The 19,377-nt window shown below is 49.1% G+C and overlaps 1 protein-coding gene across 1 annotated transcript in view; it reads right to left on the bottom strand.

The window, feature by feature from the left end:
- Positions 1-6,052: 6,052 nt before the first annotated feature.
- The window catches only part of LOC132574514 (melanotransferrin-like), a 44,069-nt gene continuing 30,744 nt past the window's right edge, over positions 6,053-19,377 (bottom strand). Inside the window, exons 12-16 of the mRNA XM_060242881.1 lie at positions 14,932-15,088; positions 10,173-10,240; positions 9,896-10,083; positions 8,525-8,723; positions 6,053-6,192 (exon numbers count right to left, since the gene is read on the bottom strand). Of these exons, the coding sequence (XP_060098864.1) occupies positions 6,122-6,192; positions 8,525-8,723; positions 9,896-10,083; positions 10,173-10,240; positions 14,932-15,088 (683 nt within the window). The 3' untranslated portion in view covers positions 6,053-6,121. The remainder of the gene's footprint in view (positions 6,193-8,524; positions 8,724-9,895; positions 10,084-10,172; positions 10,241-14,931; positions 15,089-19,377) is intronic.

The following is a 19,377-nucleotide window of genomic DNA, read 5'->3' as shown; positions in this document are numbered from 1 at the left end:
TAAAGATGTTGAACAAAACAGGGCTCAGGACAGATCCTTGAGGCACTCCACTCGTCACTCCTCCAAGAGGATGAGGAACCTTTCACAAGCATTTTTTGGGTGTGATCCGTCAACCAGTTACAGATCCACCTAATGGTAACAGGATCCAAACCCCATTTTACCAACTTGTCAATAAGGATAGTATGTGGGACTTTATCAAAAGCCTTACTGAAATTAAGATATACGATGTCTGCAGCATTCCCCTGATCCAGCAAGGTAGTCACTTTCTCAAAAAAAGAGATCAGGTTAGTATGACATGACTTGTTCTTGAGAAACCCATTCTGGCTCTTAGTAATCGCATCCATGCTTTCTAAATGTTCCAGGACCGACTGTTTGATGATTTGTTCTAAATCATCAACAGTATATGGAAGTGTTATTTGTGACAGTGGATGTTGTTTCCCTTTGCACCAGTATGTCACAGGATGAAGTCTCATGTTTTATGTGAGGTGCTTGAGAGGAGAGAGCGGAATCTGTGTGATAGCTGAATTATGCTTTAAGGAATATTCCTTTCAATTCCAGAATAGCTCTCTTGGGGTTTGTGGTTTTTTGTGTTTGTTTGTTTGCAAGTTTCTGGCACTGCTATGGGCTGCAAGTCTGCTCCTGAGCTGGCCAATTTTTTTAAATGGAAAAATTGGAAAACAACTTTATTTTTCAGGAAACAACATCTATATGAAATACATTGCCCTTTATAAAAGATACCTGGATTATATTTTCATTATCTCTGAGGACATTGGGGAACTATTAACCTCTTTTGGTCAATACATTAACACTGTCCATAAAACCATTAAATTTGATATATAATTGGTCTAGATTAAAAATCTTAGATGTTGAGGTTTAAAACGTTGGTACTGCAATACAAAATGATGTCTTCGGAGAACCTAGAGATGCCAATTCTTGTCTAGCAGGGGACAAAAAGAATCTGCAACTTTTCCAACTTTTGATTTTAAGGAGGAATTGTAGTTTGGATTTAGATTTCTACAAGGAAACTCAGGAATTTATCAGTCAACTGGCCGAGAGGGGGCATTAATCTAAAATGGGAGTCAAACTCATTTGTTATGGGTACCAGATCTGACATAAATGAGACCTTGTTGGGCTGGCAATGTATGTCATAAAATGTAATGCCAGGCAGCAGAGATATAGAAGAAGAAGAAGAAGAAGAAGAAGAAGAAGAAGAAGAAGAAGAAGAAGAAGAAGAAGAAGAAGAAGAAGAAGAAGAAGAAGAAGAAGATGATATTGGATTTATATCCCGCCCTCCACTCCGAAGAGTCTCAGAGCGACTCACAATCTCCTTTACCTTCCTCCCTCACAACAGACACCCTGTGAGGTGGGTGGGGCTGGAGAGGGCTCTCCCAGCAGCTGCCCTTTCAAGGACAACTTCTGCCAGAGCTATGGCTGACCCAAGGCCATTCCAGCAGGTGCAAGTGGAGGAGTGGGGAATCAAACCCGGTTCTCCCAGATAAGAGTCCACACACTAAACAACTACACCAAACTTTAGGAGTGGCCAATGGTAGCTCTCCAGATGTTTTTTGCCTACAACTTCCATCAGCCGCAGCCAGCATGGCTGATGGAAGTTGTAGGCAAAAAACATCTGGAGAGCTACCATTGGCCACCCCTGTAAGGGGCACAAACACAATTAAAGGTTTTTTAAAAGAATTAAAACATGCTTTAAAAATTAGTGCACTTGCAATATTTTGTTTATCTCTGATAACTGACACTGCTTGCTCTGAATTGTACCAAAATCTGGAGACAATGTCTGTGCTGTAGCAGTCTTGAGAATGCTGTTCAGGTGTGTATCTATAACTTGCAATCCTACTTTTGATTTACTGACATTCATTACAGAAATGTCACGGTCAAGGCTTTGAGCCTAAGACCCACAAAAAATATGATATGGTTGGGCATTGTGAGCTTTTGTGCATAAGTTGCTACATGTTCTGGGCAGCCAATGGAGAAAATTGTTCAGTGCTCTTCACTGAACAAACCTGGCAAAGCAAGCTGTGATGCAGAAGGAAGCAAGAGAGAGAGAAGGAAGCCGACAACAGTGAGTTGCTCATGGGCCTGAGAGGAGCCCTGGGGAGCTGATCCGGCCTATGAGCCACATATTTGACACCACTGATCTAAAACTTTAAAACATGCCTTTTGTAAGGCCAAAAGGTGCTCCAAGATCATCTTTGTTGATATCCAAGGTTAGAAAATAAACAATAGAGAGGGGAGGTCTCGCCTTAGTACACTACAGCGTCTACACCTAAGTAAGGAATAATACAAAGATACTGGTGCTTCCTGTCTGGTATCCCAAGGTGTTCTCTCCTTTTTACTTTCAAAAATCCAGAAATTTTAAGGACATGCTAGGGAGTACATTAAGAGAACCCACTACTAGAAATACAACAATTGATAGCAAAAATGTGAAAAAGTAATTTCCCTTGTAGACATTGTTCTGTGTGTGCCTATACTGTTAAAAGGAAGTCATTTCAGAATTCATCTGACAATAGAATTTTTCATATTAATTCCTTTGTCAATGACAACTCTGGAGGCATAACACAGGGTATATGTTGTCCCTGCAGTCTGATGTAAGACAACATCCAAAGTGAAAGTAAGTAAACCAAAAGTAACATAAATCCAAAGTAAAAGTAAATAAATAAAAACAGATAAGACAGGCATTTGTGAACATGGGAGCTGTACTGGAACAAGACAGCTGACAGCTCCATAAGTTCAATGCTTTGTAACCTGGTAAGGAACTTTGCTTCCAGGCTCCTAAACATCTGCCAGCTTCGTCCTCTCAAAAGCACAGACTTTTAAAAAGAAGGGAGACATTCTGGATCTTCACTTTGGAAGCACCCGCACCACAAGCATTAGATGAAGAAATCAACGGGATGAGTATACAGTGATTATATACCTTTCACATGGACTGAGTTTATATATCTGTGGAATGCTGTACAAATGGTTTTTTTCCCCTGTTAAAGATTTGTCATGCCTCCCTTTCCCTCCCCCTCTTTCTCCTTCACAGTCCCCCCACCTTTTCTTTTAATACTCATTCATCCTGTGGATTGCATTAAAAAAAAACCTCCATACACTAAACGTGAGGTTTTTGAATAGCAGAAAGTTATTGTTACTGTCACTTAAAGGTTGATGCATAAATGTGCACTTCAAGTGTTTTGAGAGCCATGGACAGGTATGTATGTTACAAGGTTTATTTTAATTGCAATATGTTGTGTCCTTAATTAATTGAACTTAAACTTTGTCATATACATTTTTTACAGAGAGAATTCTTGAATCTGCATTCTTTGGATGTGTGTGCTTCAACATTTAAGAAAACTTTTCATACACTCTAATTCTATTGCCACACAGAATATTTGGAATGCATTAATTTCCCCCTCTATAAAAATAAAAAAAAGTTTTATGTAGTTGTATTGTTTATTTTTCGTGTATAAATTATTGAATAATTATAGTATTTATTCATTTTCAGGCCACATAATCAGCCTGCCTTGCCACTAACGCGTGTTTATGTATGTCATGGTTTGGACCACCCGGGAAGGCCTTGGAGGCTGAAATGCATCTGTGCGCCAGAGGCCGTGGTCTCCCAGAGATCCCACCAAGGACTGCCCTGTGGGTAGTCCTTTGCAGTGGACTCTATTCCAGCTCCAAGCAGTTAACCAAACACTGCCAGGAGTGGGGAGTTTTACCCCAGAGACTGACACACAGCCATGCCCAAGCTCAGGATGCACATTTCAACACACACAGAAACAGGCAGGAAGAAAACTACTGTCCCAGCCATCCCCTCCTTTACAGCCCAGGCTTCACCATACTGAGAAGAAAGCCATGGGAAAAGCCATTTCCCAGAAGGAGGGTGGAAGAGGACAACACATTTCCTTCCTAGCCACCATTACACAAACTGCAATCACGTCTATGCATATGGAGAACTTTTGGTGCAGATGGAAGGCGGTTACACCAATAGAGCCAGGAACTCGTAAGCAAGTCAATACCGACCATCAAGACTGCAGCCAACAGGCCACATCCATTATTTTCCTTTCCTCTTTTCTCTTGCTAAAGTTTCCTAGAGGTGTCACAGGTAGCTAGCGTCTGGACTCCAAATTCTCACTGTCAGACATTGTAACTTACTTGTTTAAAATGCTTTAAACTGTTCATGTTCCCTTGCCCTAACTAACTCCATTTTGAATGGCTCTACTAACCCTCTGCTTAGGAATTTACATTTCAAACACTGTTGCAACAATAAACAGCTCCCATGGGAATAGCTCTAACAAATGTAGCCGGGCTTTGAAGATACCTATGCGCCTCAAGGTAACCAGCAGGGGCCCTTCCTTGGGAAAGAGATAAGGGAGCCTGAGAACCATCTATTGCTTCCCAAATGTGTGAGAATGACTTTATTGTTTAGCTTTTGATGTTAGAGGTTAAAATGGCCTGTATCGTTTTGAAATGTATCAATTCCAATTCATCCTTGCTACAGACAACTAGTTCTCAAATAAAATGGATTAAGCTGCTACAAACTATGGTCCGTTTGCTTTGAAGTTCCGACACTCACATAGTAACAGAATCCCAGACTTCATTGGTCCTTTCTAGGAACCAATCAGTAGGGCAAAGATCATGTGTCCACTCCAATCAGAGTTACTGCCCAAATGGCCACTGTCCCTTTGCCCATATTATGAATCCAACTATTTAAGGTCAGGTAAGTGGGTGTTCATTGTTCTCCTGGTGGTACTCCCCTCCCTTTTATTGCCAGCAGAGAGAGCCCCCATACCCTGATCAAGTCTGGGTCTGTTATGGCGAGATCCACTGGTTGGTTCTTGCTACCCCTTCCCTACCTTCTGTTGCTTCTGAGACCTTCTCTTCCTTTCGGACAGGTAATTGTATCACCTGTGATCATCGCTTCAGTCCTGCTAATGCAATGTCCCTATTCAGCTTTCATCTTTGTATATTCCTAGTTCTTCAATGATTGTGTGAAAGCTAGTGTAACTGTGTGATTGTGGGATCTTTATTCTCAATAAAAACACCTTGAATTTTAGCAATCTCCTCATATATTATTGGGTCTTTGGGAAAGTCTGACTCCCATAAACATAGGTTGTTGATCCATTTGCCCATTATTTTAATTCCCCAATTCAATCTCAGAGGCAATTTGGCTAACATATCTGGTCCTGTTTTAATGTGGTTCTGGGTTATCAACCTAGAGATATCAAATTGTCGCTTTTGGTTTATTGATTCAAGGCTCTTAACCTAGAAATATTGAATTGTATCGTGTTATATAGATTTTGGACTTCTTCGTTCTAATATTTGCTACTTAAAGGGCAGAATATGCCCGTATTTACAGTAGAGTGAGTGTGCTTGGTAATAAATACATGTATTTTGTTTAATTTATTTCTCATAATTTTCTTTCACCCAGCCTTTGATTACCCAGCTTTGTAGCACTACCTGGAACAGCTGCCTGAACAAGCACAAGCTCTCTGTTAATATATAATGGATGAAGATTTAGATGAGCTTTTGAAGGAAAGAAATGCAGCAGACAAACTAAGTTTCCTGTTTTGCATCAGTTAGTTTGTTGATCCACTGTGGAAGACAGCAGATTCCCAGCATGACTCAGTCATGGAGAAATGGTTGCTTTTGAGACAAACCAGTGCAAAATCCTGAGATATGCTAACTACCCCCCAAATAGTTAAATAATTGGCAACCATTTTAATTTTGATGACATTAGGAATGCTTTCCTATCTTAATTGGAGCTTCATGGTACCTGTCATACATAATAAGTTTCATGCTTACCACCATGTGCACAAGTTAACTCTTACAGCTGCAACATTTCCACACACTCAGAAGGCCCCTCTATGTACTGGAGACACATGTTGTCATGGCGCACAGGAGCTGGGAGAAATCAAATGTTTAGCCAGGCCAAAAGAAGGCGTGGATGGAAAAGAGGAGCACAAGGCAGAAGGGAGGCCCAGCATCACACATCTCTTCACTACGGAAGTGGGCAAGCTGGATCTTGAGCAGGCCATCATGCGATCTGCTGATTTCATCATGGTTGTGGGCTTCATTAGGTTCCCCCAGTTGCATTCTATTTTGTTGAATGTTGATGTGTTGATCACGAGAAGTGGAATGTAATGCAACTAAGACTTGCCATCAGCAGAAGAAAGGCGTTCACAGACTCCAGAGCTGCAATGCAATATAAGCCGTTAAGAACAGATAAGCAGCATTATCTATTCCTTTCCAAATGTGAAACTGCCCTAGACAAACCATTCATGCATTCTGGAATTACTTCTTCTGATTGCCAGTGGCTTTCCAAGGTTTCAGACCTCTCTCAGAATATAAGGAAAGCCCTGACAGAGCCCCTCAAATGTCCATCCAGTTTCAGCACAATGACTATTCAGATGCCTCTAGGCATGTGAAGAGGCAATACCTTTCCCACACTGCCCCCCCCCAAACTGTCATTCAGTGGGGGCTACCTCTGAATCTGGAGGTTTCATCCAGCCATCACCACTGATACCTTTCATGAATCTGTTTAACCCCCATTTAAAAACAAAGCTCATGATCACTCCTTGTTACTATAAATCCCAAAAAATTGTGTTTTGTGCAGAAGTTTTCTTATTTCCTTCTGGAAACTGATATCCTTCCCTTTCAATTGGCCACACACATACACACACACAGCAGCCTTTAGTGTCTCCAGTGTGTGTGTGTGGGGGGTTCACATCCTCTCCTACCTTTAACTTGAGGTGCATGGACTGAACCTGGGCCCTTCTGGGATGCAAAGTTGTCCCTTAGCCACTCCCCCCCCCAAAAAAAATTAAAAGCCCTATTTCCCCCCCAGCCCTTGTTCTTTTCTGCATCTATTCTAACTCTGCAATATCCTTTCTGATGTAGACTGAATGGATACGCAGCACACATCCATAAAGCGGCACTGCAGTACCTGCTGGTTTTTTATAATCAGTTTCCTTTTTATCCCCTGGCACATTTATTTATTTATTGCTAATGGTGCACATTGAGACATTGAACCCCAAGATCTCTACTGTGTTCAGTCACAATCAGATCAGATTGTCCCAGAGCACCATTTTACACTTTGTGTTGCTTGGCTCCTTTTGCTGCCTGTTCACTGAGTTTGGAGGGGTCCTTGTGCAGGCTTTTCAGTCTGGGTGTCGGGACGGACCCTTCACAGGATTCCCCATGGTCTTATCACATGACAGGCTGGGAAGAAAACTATTCTGGCCCATGTGCTCCTTTCCACACCCCAAGCTTGAAATTGACAGATGGGACACTTGGAGAGGGAGATGGCACGCAGGCTTCAGCAACCACTGAAAGTGTTCCTCTCTGCCCACCCCCCCACTTGAGTTTAGAATTAGGGTTTAGCATTTAGAATTGAGTTTAGCATTTGGTTTGGCCAAACCCAATAAAACCCCAGATAGCAGCTGATTCAGCTGTATTCTGCCCCAATCAGATTCTCAGATGCAGGGGTGTCAAACATGCGGTCCAGGGGCTGAATCAGGCCCCTGGAGGGCTCCTATCAGGTCCCCAAGCAGCTGCTTCCTTCTCTTTCTCTTGCTTCCTTCCACATAACAGCCTGCTTTGCAAGGCTTGCTCAATCACACAGGAGCTACAGAGCAAAACCTCTATTATCTCCATTGGCTGAGGCTCCTCGGGAAGGAAGAGAGCTTGCTTTGCCAGGTTCTCTCAATCACCCATCAGAGCTACCCAAGTCTCCCTTCCTTCTATTGGCCGAGGTTCCTCCCGCTCTTGGTCCCCTGGGAAGGAAGAAAAGAGCCAGAGTTTCCTTTGTCCAGTTCCCTGAATTCCATGGGGAAAATACCAAGAAAGCACCTTTAAGACCGAGTGCTAATGTTTTAAGGATTTTTTAAGTTAAAAAAAAATCTTTAATAGTGTTTGTCTGTGTCCTTTCTAACATTTATATCTCTGCTACCAAATCTTAAATACGTGGCCCAACCCGACAAGGTCTCATTTATGACAAATGAGTCTCATAACATTTATGACAAGATCTCATAACAAATGAGTTTGACACCCCTGGTATAATGTTATTCGGGGGCCAAATGCAGCTGGCTGAATACTACCGAATACTGATTCAGTGGTGTTCGGTGATATTCAGCTCCATTATACCCTATGGGCCATTGTATATGTCCTGGACATATCTACAGAGTGCCCTGCTGCTGCTCCCAATAGCCATACAAAGAGGGGGAACCACATTGTAAGTGTGGTGGAAATGCAAGCACAGCGGCAGAATGCAGAAAGCAGGGAGTGGGGCTCTGCTCTCTGCTTATTGCAATAAACTTTTTTTGCTTCCTCTTCCATCGGACTTTGCTGAGTGTTTCTATTGGTCAAGAACACTTAGAGCACAGATTTGTGTAAAACTAGTGAGGCTTCCTCTGGTTAGCAAGCCATCTCTGAAACTTCACTTTTCCTTGTTCATATCAGAAAGGCTAACCTTGCAGGTAGAACCGCGGGAAGAGGAAAGAAGAGGGGAGTTGTGAGTCCCACTCACCGGCTCTCGAACACTGGAGAGACTCCCAGCCTGCAAGGGACTCCAAGAATGGCTGACCCAGCCAAGACGAGTAAGTTGTTTTCTCCCCAGCAGGCACAATTTCAGTCGTGGAATCCCTGAATATTAAATCTTGTCCTTGGAAATCTGTGGAATTGAACATTTTAAATCCATGTCCATTGTAGTCGTCCCCAAAGAAATCCTGAAATCCAAGCAGAGATTTCCCATTATACCAGGAAGCTTCTCAAAGTTAACACATTTAAAAACATTTCCTTTCAGTCCCAGGAGGTGTCAGAGACCTTCCTCTGGCCCACGGATTCCTTACAGGACAGGCTGTTTTGGTGGGAGGGTGCCGGCCCCGGAGTCAAAGGGCTTCCCGTCCGCACAGGTGGGAGGGTGCCGGCCCCGGAGTCAAAGGGCTTCCCGTCCGCACAGGTGGGAGGGTGCCGGCCCCGGAGTCAAAGGGCTTCCCGTCCGCACAGGTGGGAGGGTGCCGGCCCCGGAGTCAAAGGGCTTCCCGTCTGCACAGGTGGGAGGGTGCTGGCCCAGGAGTCAAAGGGCTTCCCGTCTGCACCCTTACAAATTGGACTCTGCCATTTAAGACCAGCTGAATGAAGCCCTGAATGAAGCAACCAAAGCGGGGGCCTCGCAGGCCTGGAGCTCCCTGCCCCAGGTGCACGTCCTTGCCCTTCCAGAGGGGGGTGGTGAAGAGCGTACTTCCTCAGAGGCCCCTTCGGGCAGGTGGCTTCCACCAGGCGGCCATTCCTTGCTGACGGCTTGGCTCTTGTTTCTCTCCTTCTGCCTGGGTGTTCTCTGGCAAGCCTGCTCTTGTTCCTCTTCCATGGACAGGGCAGCTACGATCCCTTACCTGCCAGGTCTGCTCTTTTGTGCTGCTCTGGGTCAGGATTATGCAGCTTTCATTCTTGCTGCTTGTTCTTAGGCTTTAACAGTGGGGTTTTTGTGCTTTTTGCTTTGGAAGCTGCTCTGAGAACCATCTGATAGAAAGAGGTGGTGGAATCTCCCTGGGTATGTTGGGGCAGTAGCCCCTCCTCTGCGGCAAAAGCCAAGCCTCGGATGGCCACAGTTGGAAGAGTCACCAGAGACAAGTTAAGCATACTTGCACAGTGACTCTGGTAGGTTGCCATCCTCCAGGTGGGACCTGGAGATCTCTCTGAATTACAACTCCAGACAGCAGAAGTCAGTTCCTCTGGGACCCATACCCTGCTGGCCTTCTCAGGATCCACCCCCCCAATCTCCAGGTACTTCACAACCTTGAGCTGCCCCTCCTGGCCAGTGAAGGAGAAAACTGGCACTCCTGATCGACTCCAGTGCCTGTTTCAAAGAAAAGCTTCTCTGTGAACTTGTGTCTGGTACCTGAGCTTTGCTGAGAAGTCCATACACAGCCACAGCATTGGTGTCTGGGTGGACCATGACAGCCCGAGCAGGCACCTTCCCCCAGTGACACCCTGCAAACTGGCTGACTTCGGCACGGCCCCCGTTGGGACACAAGAGCTGGAAATCCGTCGACCGCAGCTGGGAGGCCCAGGAGTCTTTGTTGTTACCTGGAAGGGAGAAGCAGACTCAAGGAGGAGTTTCAAGAAGGGAAAGCAGGGATTGAGGGGCTGCAGCATCTCAGAAAAGAGCATCTCACCATCTGTGCTTTCAAAGACTGAAGAGTGCTTGACAAAGGCCACCTCACCACGCTGCTCAGCTAAACATCTGCAAAGAGATATAGCCATGGATGGTTTGGTGCAGTTTTATTACAAATATTCAGCCCTGGCACCACCACGCTACCCCCTCTTGGTCCCTGCGGAGCAGACTCCCTTGAATCAGCCTGATCTGGCAGCTTTATCTGCTGTGAGGACTGAGCTTCAGTTCTCTATGCAGGGCAAACCCTGTGCCAAAGGATAAAGGGACACAAGTCTAGCATCAGGAACCACAAGAATGAGAAGCTTGTAGGAAAACAGTTCTACCTTCCAGGACATTCAGTGGGTGACCTCTGTAGCTGTTTTATTGCAAAGGAACTTCAGGAACAGAATATAAAGGGAAATTGCTGAGTTGCAATTTATTACAACACTCAGAGCAACGCAATTCCCAGGACTTAACAGGGATATTGGTTTCTTATCTTATTACATATGCTAACCTCATTCAAAGAGCCCCGTGGTGCAGAGTGGTAAAGCTGCGGTACTGCAGTCAGAGCCCTCTGCTCATGACCTGAGTTCGATCCCAGCGGAAGCTGGTTCAGGTAGCCGGCTCCAGGTCGACTCAGCCTTCCACCCTTCCGAGGTCGGTAAAATGAGTCCCCAGCTTGCTGGGGGGAAAGTGCAGATTACTGGGGAAGGCAATGGCAAACCACCCCTTAAAAGTCTGCCGTGAAAACGTTGTGAAAGCGACGTCACCCCAGAGTCGGAAACAACTAGTGCTTCCACGGGGGACTACCTTTACCTTTTTAACCTCATTCATCCTTTACATATATATTCTCACGAATCCCCCAGAATACATCCTCTATTTTATGTTATTTCTCATATGGAATAATAGATTGTAATAGTAGATTGTAACATAAAGTGTAGTAGAATGTAATGTGCTTTGGAATGGTAGTTCTCTGATCTGGGGACAGGAAAGATAACCTCTACATAGCCAATTGCTCCACTTCAAAGAAGAAGATGCTGTAAAGTCACCTCCATGCTTGAAGACTGCAGGCTGAAGAAGAAGACTGCAGTTTTATACCCCGCCGTTCTCTCTGAATCAGAGACTCAGAGCAGCTTACAGTCTCCTATATTAGAGCCAGTTTGGTGTAGTGGTTAAGTGTGTGGACTCTTATCTGGGAGAACCGGGTTTGATTCCCCGCTCCTCCACTTGCACTAGCTGGAATGGCCTTGGGTCAGCCATAGCTCTGGCAGAGGTTGTCCTTGAAAGGGCAGCTGCTGTGATAGCCCTTTCCAGCCCCACCCACCTCACAGGGTGTCTGTTGTGGGGGAGGAAGGGAAAGGAGATTGTGAGCCGCTCTGAGACTCTTCAGAGTGGAGGGCGGGATATAAATCCAATATCTTCTTCTTCTATATCTTCTTCCCCACAACAGACACCCTGTGAGGTGGGTGGGGCTGAGAGGGCTCTCACAGCAGCTGCCCTTTCAAGGACAACTCCTGAGATAGCTATGGCTAATCCAAGGCCATTCCAGCAGCTACAAGTGGAGGAGTGAGAAATCAAACCTGGTTCTCCCAGATAAGAGTCCGCACACTTAACCACTACACCAGACTGGCTGAGAGGAGACAAATGGAGTATAACAACAGAGACTTAGTTAATTACTCTCAGCATTCCATGTTTAAGGATACTTCTGCTCATCAATCTCCAATTTAGACATATTTATTTCCTTGACTATGTTTCTCCCCTGAATTAAACCCAAACAAACGATAACCATATAAACCAAGCATGTTATTGTTGTTTGAGCCTTCAGTCTCAATTTCCGTTTCCATTCTATTCCTGAAGTTCCTTGCAATAAAACAGCTACTTTGAGGTCACTCACTGAATGTCCAGGAAGGCTCAGTCTTGTGATTCCTGATGCCAGATTTGTGTCCATTTATCCTTGTGTAGGCCGGGTTTGTCCTAGTTGCCCTATGTAGAGAACTGAAGACATTTAATGTCATACACAATGTTAGCGGTGTCACTGGACTCTAACCTTGTTCTGCTCCTTTACATCTAATCTCCTTTACACAGAGAATGATTCAAACATGGAATTTACTGCCAGAGGATGTAGTGATGGCCACAGGAATCAACAGCTTCAAAAGGAGATTAGATCCATGGATGATACAACTATCAGCGGCTACCAGCCATAGTAACTGAAGGAAACCTCCACATTCACAGAGACTAATCCTCTGAATTCTAGAATAGGCTTGCCAATCCGCGGGTCCCAGCAGGGGCTCTTCCGCTTTCCCAGGTTCCTTTCCGCCCCAGTCAGCTGGCCGGCAGGGGGGGAAGCCCCGCCCCCAGAGGACCATGTGCCCTTCCACCTCCGGAGGCTTCAGGCTCCGATTGAAAGGCTTCCTCTTGGGATGGTGTGTCTGTGTTACTTTGAAGAAGTTGGCAGCAACTCATGAGTTGCCAGAAACAGGGGGGGGGGGGGGAATGTCTGCTGAGCACTTCATTATTCCCTGTGTGGAGATCAATTCTCGTAGGGTATAATGGGGAGTTGATCTGGAGGTTTCGGGGGCTCTGGGGGAGCTGTTTTTTGAGGTAGAGGCACCAAACTTTCAGTATAGTATCTACTGCCTCTCCCCAAAGTACCCCCCAAGTTTCAAAACGATTAGATTATGACCCCCAAAAGAAGCTGCCCCTATCTTTCATTATTTCCTATGGAAGGAAGACATTTAAAAAGGTGTGCTGTCCCTTTAAATGTGATGGCCAGAACTCCCTTGGAGTTCAGTTATGCTTGTCACACTCTTGTTCCTGGCTCCACCCCCAAAGTCTCCTGGCTCCACCCCCAAAGTCCCCTGGCTCCACCCCCAAAGTCCCCAGATATTTCTTGAATTGGACTTGGCAACTCTATTCTAGAACCAGGAGACAACCTTGGCCTCTGTGCCCTGTGGTTGGCCCTCCAGAGGAACTGGCTGGCCACTGTGTGAGGCAGGAGGCTGGACTAGATAGACCTTCACTGATCTGACCCAGCAGGGCTCTTCTGATGTTCTTCTCAGGGGAAGGCCTCGGCCTCTCTGCCCTGTTGTTGGCCCTCCAGAGGAACTGGTGGGCCACTGTGTGAGACAGGAGGTTGGACTAGATGGACCTTCACTGGTCTGACCCAGCAGGGCTCTTCTGATGTTCTTCTCAGGGGAAGGCCTCAGCCTCTCTGCCCTGTTGTTGGCCCTCCAAAGGAACTCGTTGGCCTCTTTGTGAGGCAGGAGGCTGGACTAGATGGACCCTCCCTGATCTGACCCAGCAGGGCTCTTCTGATGCTCTGATCAGGGGAAGGCCTCGGCGTCTCTGCCTTGTTGTTGGCCCTCCAGAGGAACTGGTTGGCCACTGTGTGAGACAGGAGGCTGGACTAGATGGACCCTCTCTGGTCTGACCCAGCAGAGCTTTTCTGATGCTCTGATCAGGGGAAGGCCTTGGCCTTTCTGCCCTGTTGTAGGCCCTCCAGATGAACTGGTTGGCCACTGTGTGAGACAGGAGGCTGGACTCGATGGACCCTCGCTGGTCTGACCCAGAAGGGCTCTTCTGATGTTCTTATGAAGGCCTCAGCCTCTCTGCCCTGTTGTTGGGTGGCCCCTGTGTGAGACAGGAGGCTGGACTAGATGGACCCTCACTGGTTTTATCCAGCAGGGCTCTTTTGATGATCTTCTCAGGGGAAGGCCTCAGCCTCTCTGCCCTGTTGTTGGCCCTCCAGAGGAACTGGTTGGCCCCTGTGTGAGGCAGGAGGCTGGACTAGATGGACCCTCCCTGGTCTGACCCAGCAGGGCTCTTCTGATGTTCTTCTCAGGGGAAGGCCTCAGCCTCTCTGCCCTGTTGTTGGTCCTCCAGAGGAACTGGTTCGCCCCTGTGTGAGGCAGGAGGCTGGACTAGATGGACCTACACTGGTCTGATCCAGCAGGGTTCTTCTGACGTTCTTATGGTTTATGGGCTAGGTTTCTGTGGTGCTGTTTTTTAATCTACTGCTGTAAAACAAGGTATATTGATCCATTGCTTTTAATTAATATTGTCACCTACCTTTAGTTGGGAGGGAGGGAGGGAGGGAAGAAGGAAGGAAGGAAGGAAGGAAGGAAGGAAGGAAGGAAGGAAGGAAGGAAGGAAGGAAGGAAGGAGGGAGGATGGAAGGGAGGAAGGAAGGAAGGAAGGAGGGAAGGAAGGAAGGAAGGAAGGAAGGAAGGAAGGAAGGAAGGAAGGAAGGAAGGAAGGAAGGAAGGAAGGAAGGAAGGAAGGAACTCACCCACCCACTCACTCTGGGCACAATCCAAAAACATGTATATAAAAGCAATCAAAGAACTGGCAGCTGCTCTTTCTGGGAAACTGCTATGCTATGGAAGAGCCTCCATTAGCTTACAGCTGCTGTTAGGAGACAGTGCAGCAGACCACAGGGTGCAGAAGGGGAAGAATCTGGACTTCCAAGGCTAGCAACCAGGCTAACAGCAACCCAAGGGCCGGCCAGCCACAGCAGAGAGTGACCAGCAAGACACATGTCGTTTTGGAGAACTGGGTCAGGGTGGGGAGGCAGAAGGTGGAAGTGATACATCAGAATGGTCATGAAGCGCCTGGACAGAAGATGAGAAAGGCCGTTATGCCAGCCGCGGTGGGAGCCTGCCAAGCTTCTAGGTCAGCTGAGAGCAGCCATGTGCACGGCTCATTAGCCAGTCCTGGAGAACCGTGTGGCATTCTGGCTTCCCAAACCGAACAGCTGATGGTCACAGCTGTTCTCCCCTTACCTGAAGGCTCCAGTGTAGCCGAAGTAGCGCTCCTGGTTGCTGGCGTTGCATTTATTATCCCCGTTGTTGTCCCCAATGCAGAGTTCACAAAGGCTGGCTGGGTAATTGTCCTTCTTGGCAGTGGGAACACAGCTGGCTGAGAAAAAGGAACTCACCGCTGCAACAAGAAGAAGGAGAGACTTTGCTAGTGTCGCAACAATGATGCTCTCTGGGAGAAGGGGGAGAGCTCTCCAGCCTCCCGCCTGGCCAGGGTTCCTGCCGTTCTCACAGGACTGGTGGTGTGGCCATCTAATGGCCAGAGGGGCTGGAGCCAGGAGCATGAAGCACCCAGGCACCGGCTGAGCTCACAGGCTGACCACAGGGCCAGCTGCTCACTGGATGGGTGGGCGCGCTTACATGGCCATGGGGGAGTGCTGTACACTATTGGACCATCTAGCTCTAAAGTGCCTGGCAGCATCTCCCTGCAGCATCAGAAAGAGCTCTGCCAACACCAGCGCTACCTGAGAACCTTTGAGTGCCACTACTATGGCCCCACCTCAAGCATCCCATGAGGCCTCCTGATGATGGCCAATCAGACCCTTCTGCCTGCCACCAGCTGTGTCCGCTCTGACAGGCAGCGAGCGAGTGACACTCCAGGACCACAGGCAGAGGAGAAAGGCCTTTCCTGTGTTGGAGACCCGAGTTCCTTCAGCTAGCAAGCTCACCACGAAGGTTAAAGGGGAATTCCCCCAACATCCAGAACAATGACATTTGATTTCTTTTCTTTTTTGCCATTTTCTGGGCATGAAGTAAGTGTCCTGGGGGTGTGGGGAGAGGTTTTTGTGAATTTCCTGCATTGTGAGGGGGGGGGGCTGGATTAGATGACTCTGGAGGTCCCTGCCAACTCTATGATTTCTGAAAGAGGGAACTTTACAAAAATGAGGGGACTAGTCAAAAGGAAGTTGAAAGGGAGACTCAGGACACTCAAATCCTCCCCGGACACTTTGGAACTGTGTAAACCCACCTCAATGGAATCCCAAGGGGTTGGAATTACATCAAAAGAGTTTCCGGCTCAACATCAGGAAGAACCTCCTGACCGTTAGAGCAGTTCCTCAGTGGAAGAGGCTTCCTCGGGAGGTGGTGGGCTCTCCTTCCTTGGAGGCTTTACAGCAGAGGCTAGATGGCCATCTGACAGCAATGAGGATCCTGTGAATTTAGGGGGAGGTATTTGTGAGTTTCCTGCATTGTGCAGGGGGTTGATGACCCTAGAGGTCCTTCCAACTCTTATGATTCTATGGTTAGAGCGGTTCCTCAGTGGAAGAGGCTTCCTCCTCGGGAGGTGGTGGGCTCTCCTTCCTTGGAGGTTTTTCAGCAGAGGCTCGAGGGCCACCTGACAGCAATGAGGATCCTGTAACTTGGGCAGATCCTGAGAAGGAGGGCAGGGAGGGCTGCATCCGGGCTTAGTTCTCATGGCCTGTTCTGACATGCCCAGGGAAATGCTGGTTGCCACTTTGGGGTCAGTCAGCAATTTTTCTCCCCACCTGTTTGACAAGGGATCCTACGGGGGTGGGGGAGTTGCCATCTTCTGGACATGGAACAGGGTTGGGGCGGGGGGAGAGGTATTTTTGAGTTTCCTTAATTGTGCAGGGATTTGGAGTAGAGGACCCTGGAGGAGGAAGAGGAGTTGGATTTTGTAGTGTACTGAGAGACGAGTCGTGGTGAAGGCATAAGTATTTAATAGCTAGCACACTACCGAACTGGTTAACACGCGGTCGGGTCCGCCAATATATACAAGCATCCCGGAACATCCCCTTTGCTGGCCAGCCCAATCCTGGCCAGTTGAACTTCCCGCCCTTGGAGCTGATTGGGGTGGCTTTCCCGCGCTGCGCAAGGCGACCCGCGGGCGGCTCGGGTTGCGCGGCGCTGTGCTGATTCCAATACTCTACACTCCTCCCCTCCTAGTTTAAACTACATAATCCTGTAGGTACGTTGGTGCCCTGCGTTCCCGGGTTGATCTCCTCGGGGTTGCTATTGGTGTGGAGCCCGACCCAGCTGCGGGTGGCTCCGTTTCTGGCGGTGGATGGTCCGGGTCGGGTAGCGGCTCTGGTACAGGTTCCGCGGCCCCGGGGACCTCGTATATGGGCTGTTCTTGAGTCGGCGGGGCCCCTTCTGGGGACTCCGTTTCCGGCAGTTCCCTGGTCCCGGCTGCCTCCGGCTCTTCGGGCAGGGTGCGGCGGCGCAGCTGATCGATGTGTCGCCGCAGTACTTGGCCCCCTGCTGTGGTCACTTCGTAGGATCGGGAGCCGGTTACTCTCAGGACCCTCCCGGCTACCCACTCCGGGCCGCTTGCGAAGTTTTTCGCGTACACCGGGTCGCCCGGAAAGAATCCCCTTACTGCCTCGCGAACCTCGGGGGACCCGCGGACCTCCGGCGCCCTGTCCGGGTGGAGCCTATCTAACCGGGTGGTCAGTTTCCTCCCCATGAGCAGCTCGGCGGGGCTGAAACCAGTTGTGGGGTTTGGGGTGATCCTGTTGTGGAACAGGAACGCGGAGAGGCGGTGGTCCCAATCCCCCTGGACAATGCGCCCTAGGGCTTCCTTGGTGGTCCGCACCATCCGCTCCGCCTGGCCGTTGGTGGCTGGATGGAAGGGAGCGGACCTTATGTGCCTTATCAGGTACCTCTCGGTGAACTCTCGGAATTCCCGGGAGGTGAAGGCCGTGCCGTTGTCCGTCACTAGGGTGTCAGGGATCCCGTGTGTGCAGAGAACCCTTCTGAGCGCCTGGACGGCTGCTGCGGTGGAGGTCGAGGTGACCGGGATCACCTCCAACCATTTTGTGTGAGCATCTACCAGTATAAAGAAGAGTTGCCCCTGATGCGGCCCCGCGAAGTCTAAATGGAGGCGGGACCACGGCCGCCCGTTTGACTCCCACCTGTGGACCGGGGCGGACGGCGGATTGGGCCTGGATTCCTGGCAGGGTTGGCACCTCCTAACCCACCCCTCTATTTCCTCGTCCATGCCTGGCCACCACACGTAACTCCGGGCCAGGGCTTTCATCCTCACGATGCCCGGGTGGGTCTCGTGGAGATCTTCCAACACCTGTCTGCGCAAGGGGGGGGGAACCACCACCCGGCTCCCCCAGAGTATGCACCCCTTGTGGGTCGATAGCTCGTCCTTCCTGGACGTGAATGGCCTGAATGCATCTTCCACCTTGCCCGCTGGCCACCCCCTTCCCACCCAGTCCCTGACCCGCGCTAGGATGCGGTCTCTGCCCGTAGCTCGAGCCACCTCTTCGGCGTGTAGTGGGCGCTCGGGGAGGGACTCTATAAGCATCACCCCGTGGGCCGGGGCGGGATCTGGGTCTGTGGCGGGCAGCGGCAGGCGGCTGAGGGCATCGGCGTGCCCCATTGCTTTCCCTGGGCGGTGGACCAACGTGTAGGTGTACGAGTTCAGGAACTGGTTCCACCGTAAAACCCTCTGTGAAAGGATTTGGGGGGTTTGCCGGTCGGGGGCTAGGAGGCCGAGGAGTGGCTTGTGGTCCGTGGCAATGGTGAAGCGCCTACCGTAGAGGTAGTCGTTGAACTTGTGGACTCCCGCCACGATCGCCAGGGCCTCTTTATCGATCTGGGCGTAGTTCCTCTCGGCTGGGGACAGAGTCCTGGAGTAATAGGCGACCGGCACTTCCCTCCCGTCCGGGAGTTGGTGCCCCAGGACCGCTCCCACCCCGTAGGGAGAGGCGTCGCAAGCCAGGATCAGGGGAAGGTTTTCATCGTAGTGATGAAGAACCGCGTTTGAGACTAAGAGGTCTTTGACCGCCTGGAACGCCGCGGCTTGGCGCTTTCCCCAGACCCATGGGGCTTGTTTATCGAGCAAACGGTGTAATGGTTCCGCCACCGCGGCTTTGTGCGGCAGGAATGAGTGGTAAAAATTCAACAATCCGAGAAAACTCTGTAGTTCTGCTTTGCATTTGGGGGCAGGGGCCTGGACAATGGCCTTGGTCTTGTCCGCGGTTGGGTGGATTCCCGCTGCGTCCACTGCGAAGCCCAGGAACTCCACTCGCGGAACACCCAACAAGCATTTTTCTTTTTTCACCTTCAGCCCCGCCGCCTGGAACCGTCTGAGGACCTCTCGCAGGCGGCGGCTGAACTCTCCTTCGGTGGGGGCGGCGATCAAAACGTCGTCGAAGAAGGGCTGGACTCCGGGGATCCCTTTAAGGAGAGAGTCCATTATGCTTTGGAAAATCCCCGGAGCCACGCTCACCCCGAACTGCAGCCGTTTAACCCTGAACGCCCCCCTGTGGGTCACGATTGTCTGTGCCTCTGCTGTCTTAGCGTCGACCGGCAGTTGCTGGTATGCCTGAGCTAAGTCCAGCTTCCCAAAAACCTTCGCCCCGGCTAGCGCTGCGAGGACATGGCTGACCACCGGGACTGGGTAGGGATTGTCCTGTAGAGCCTTGTTGATCGTGCACT

Source organism: Heteronotia binoei, chromosome 6, assembly GCF_032191835.1.
Source record: "Heteronotia binoei isolate CCM8104 ecotype False Entrance Well chromosome 6, APGP_CSIRO_Hbin_v1, whole genome shotgun sequence".
Taxonomy (NCBI): Eukaryota; Metazoa; Chordata; class Lepidosauria; order Squamata; family Gekkonidae; genus Heteronotia; species Heteronotia binoei.
The sequence above is the reverse complement of the archived record's forward strand: the minus strand, read 5'-3'. Positions and strand labels throughout refer to the sequence as shown.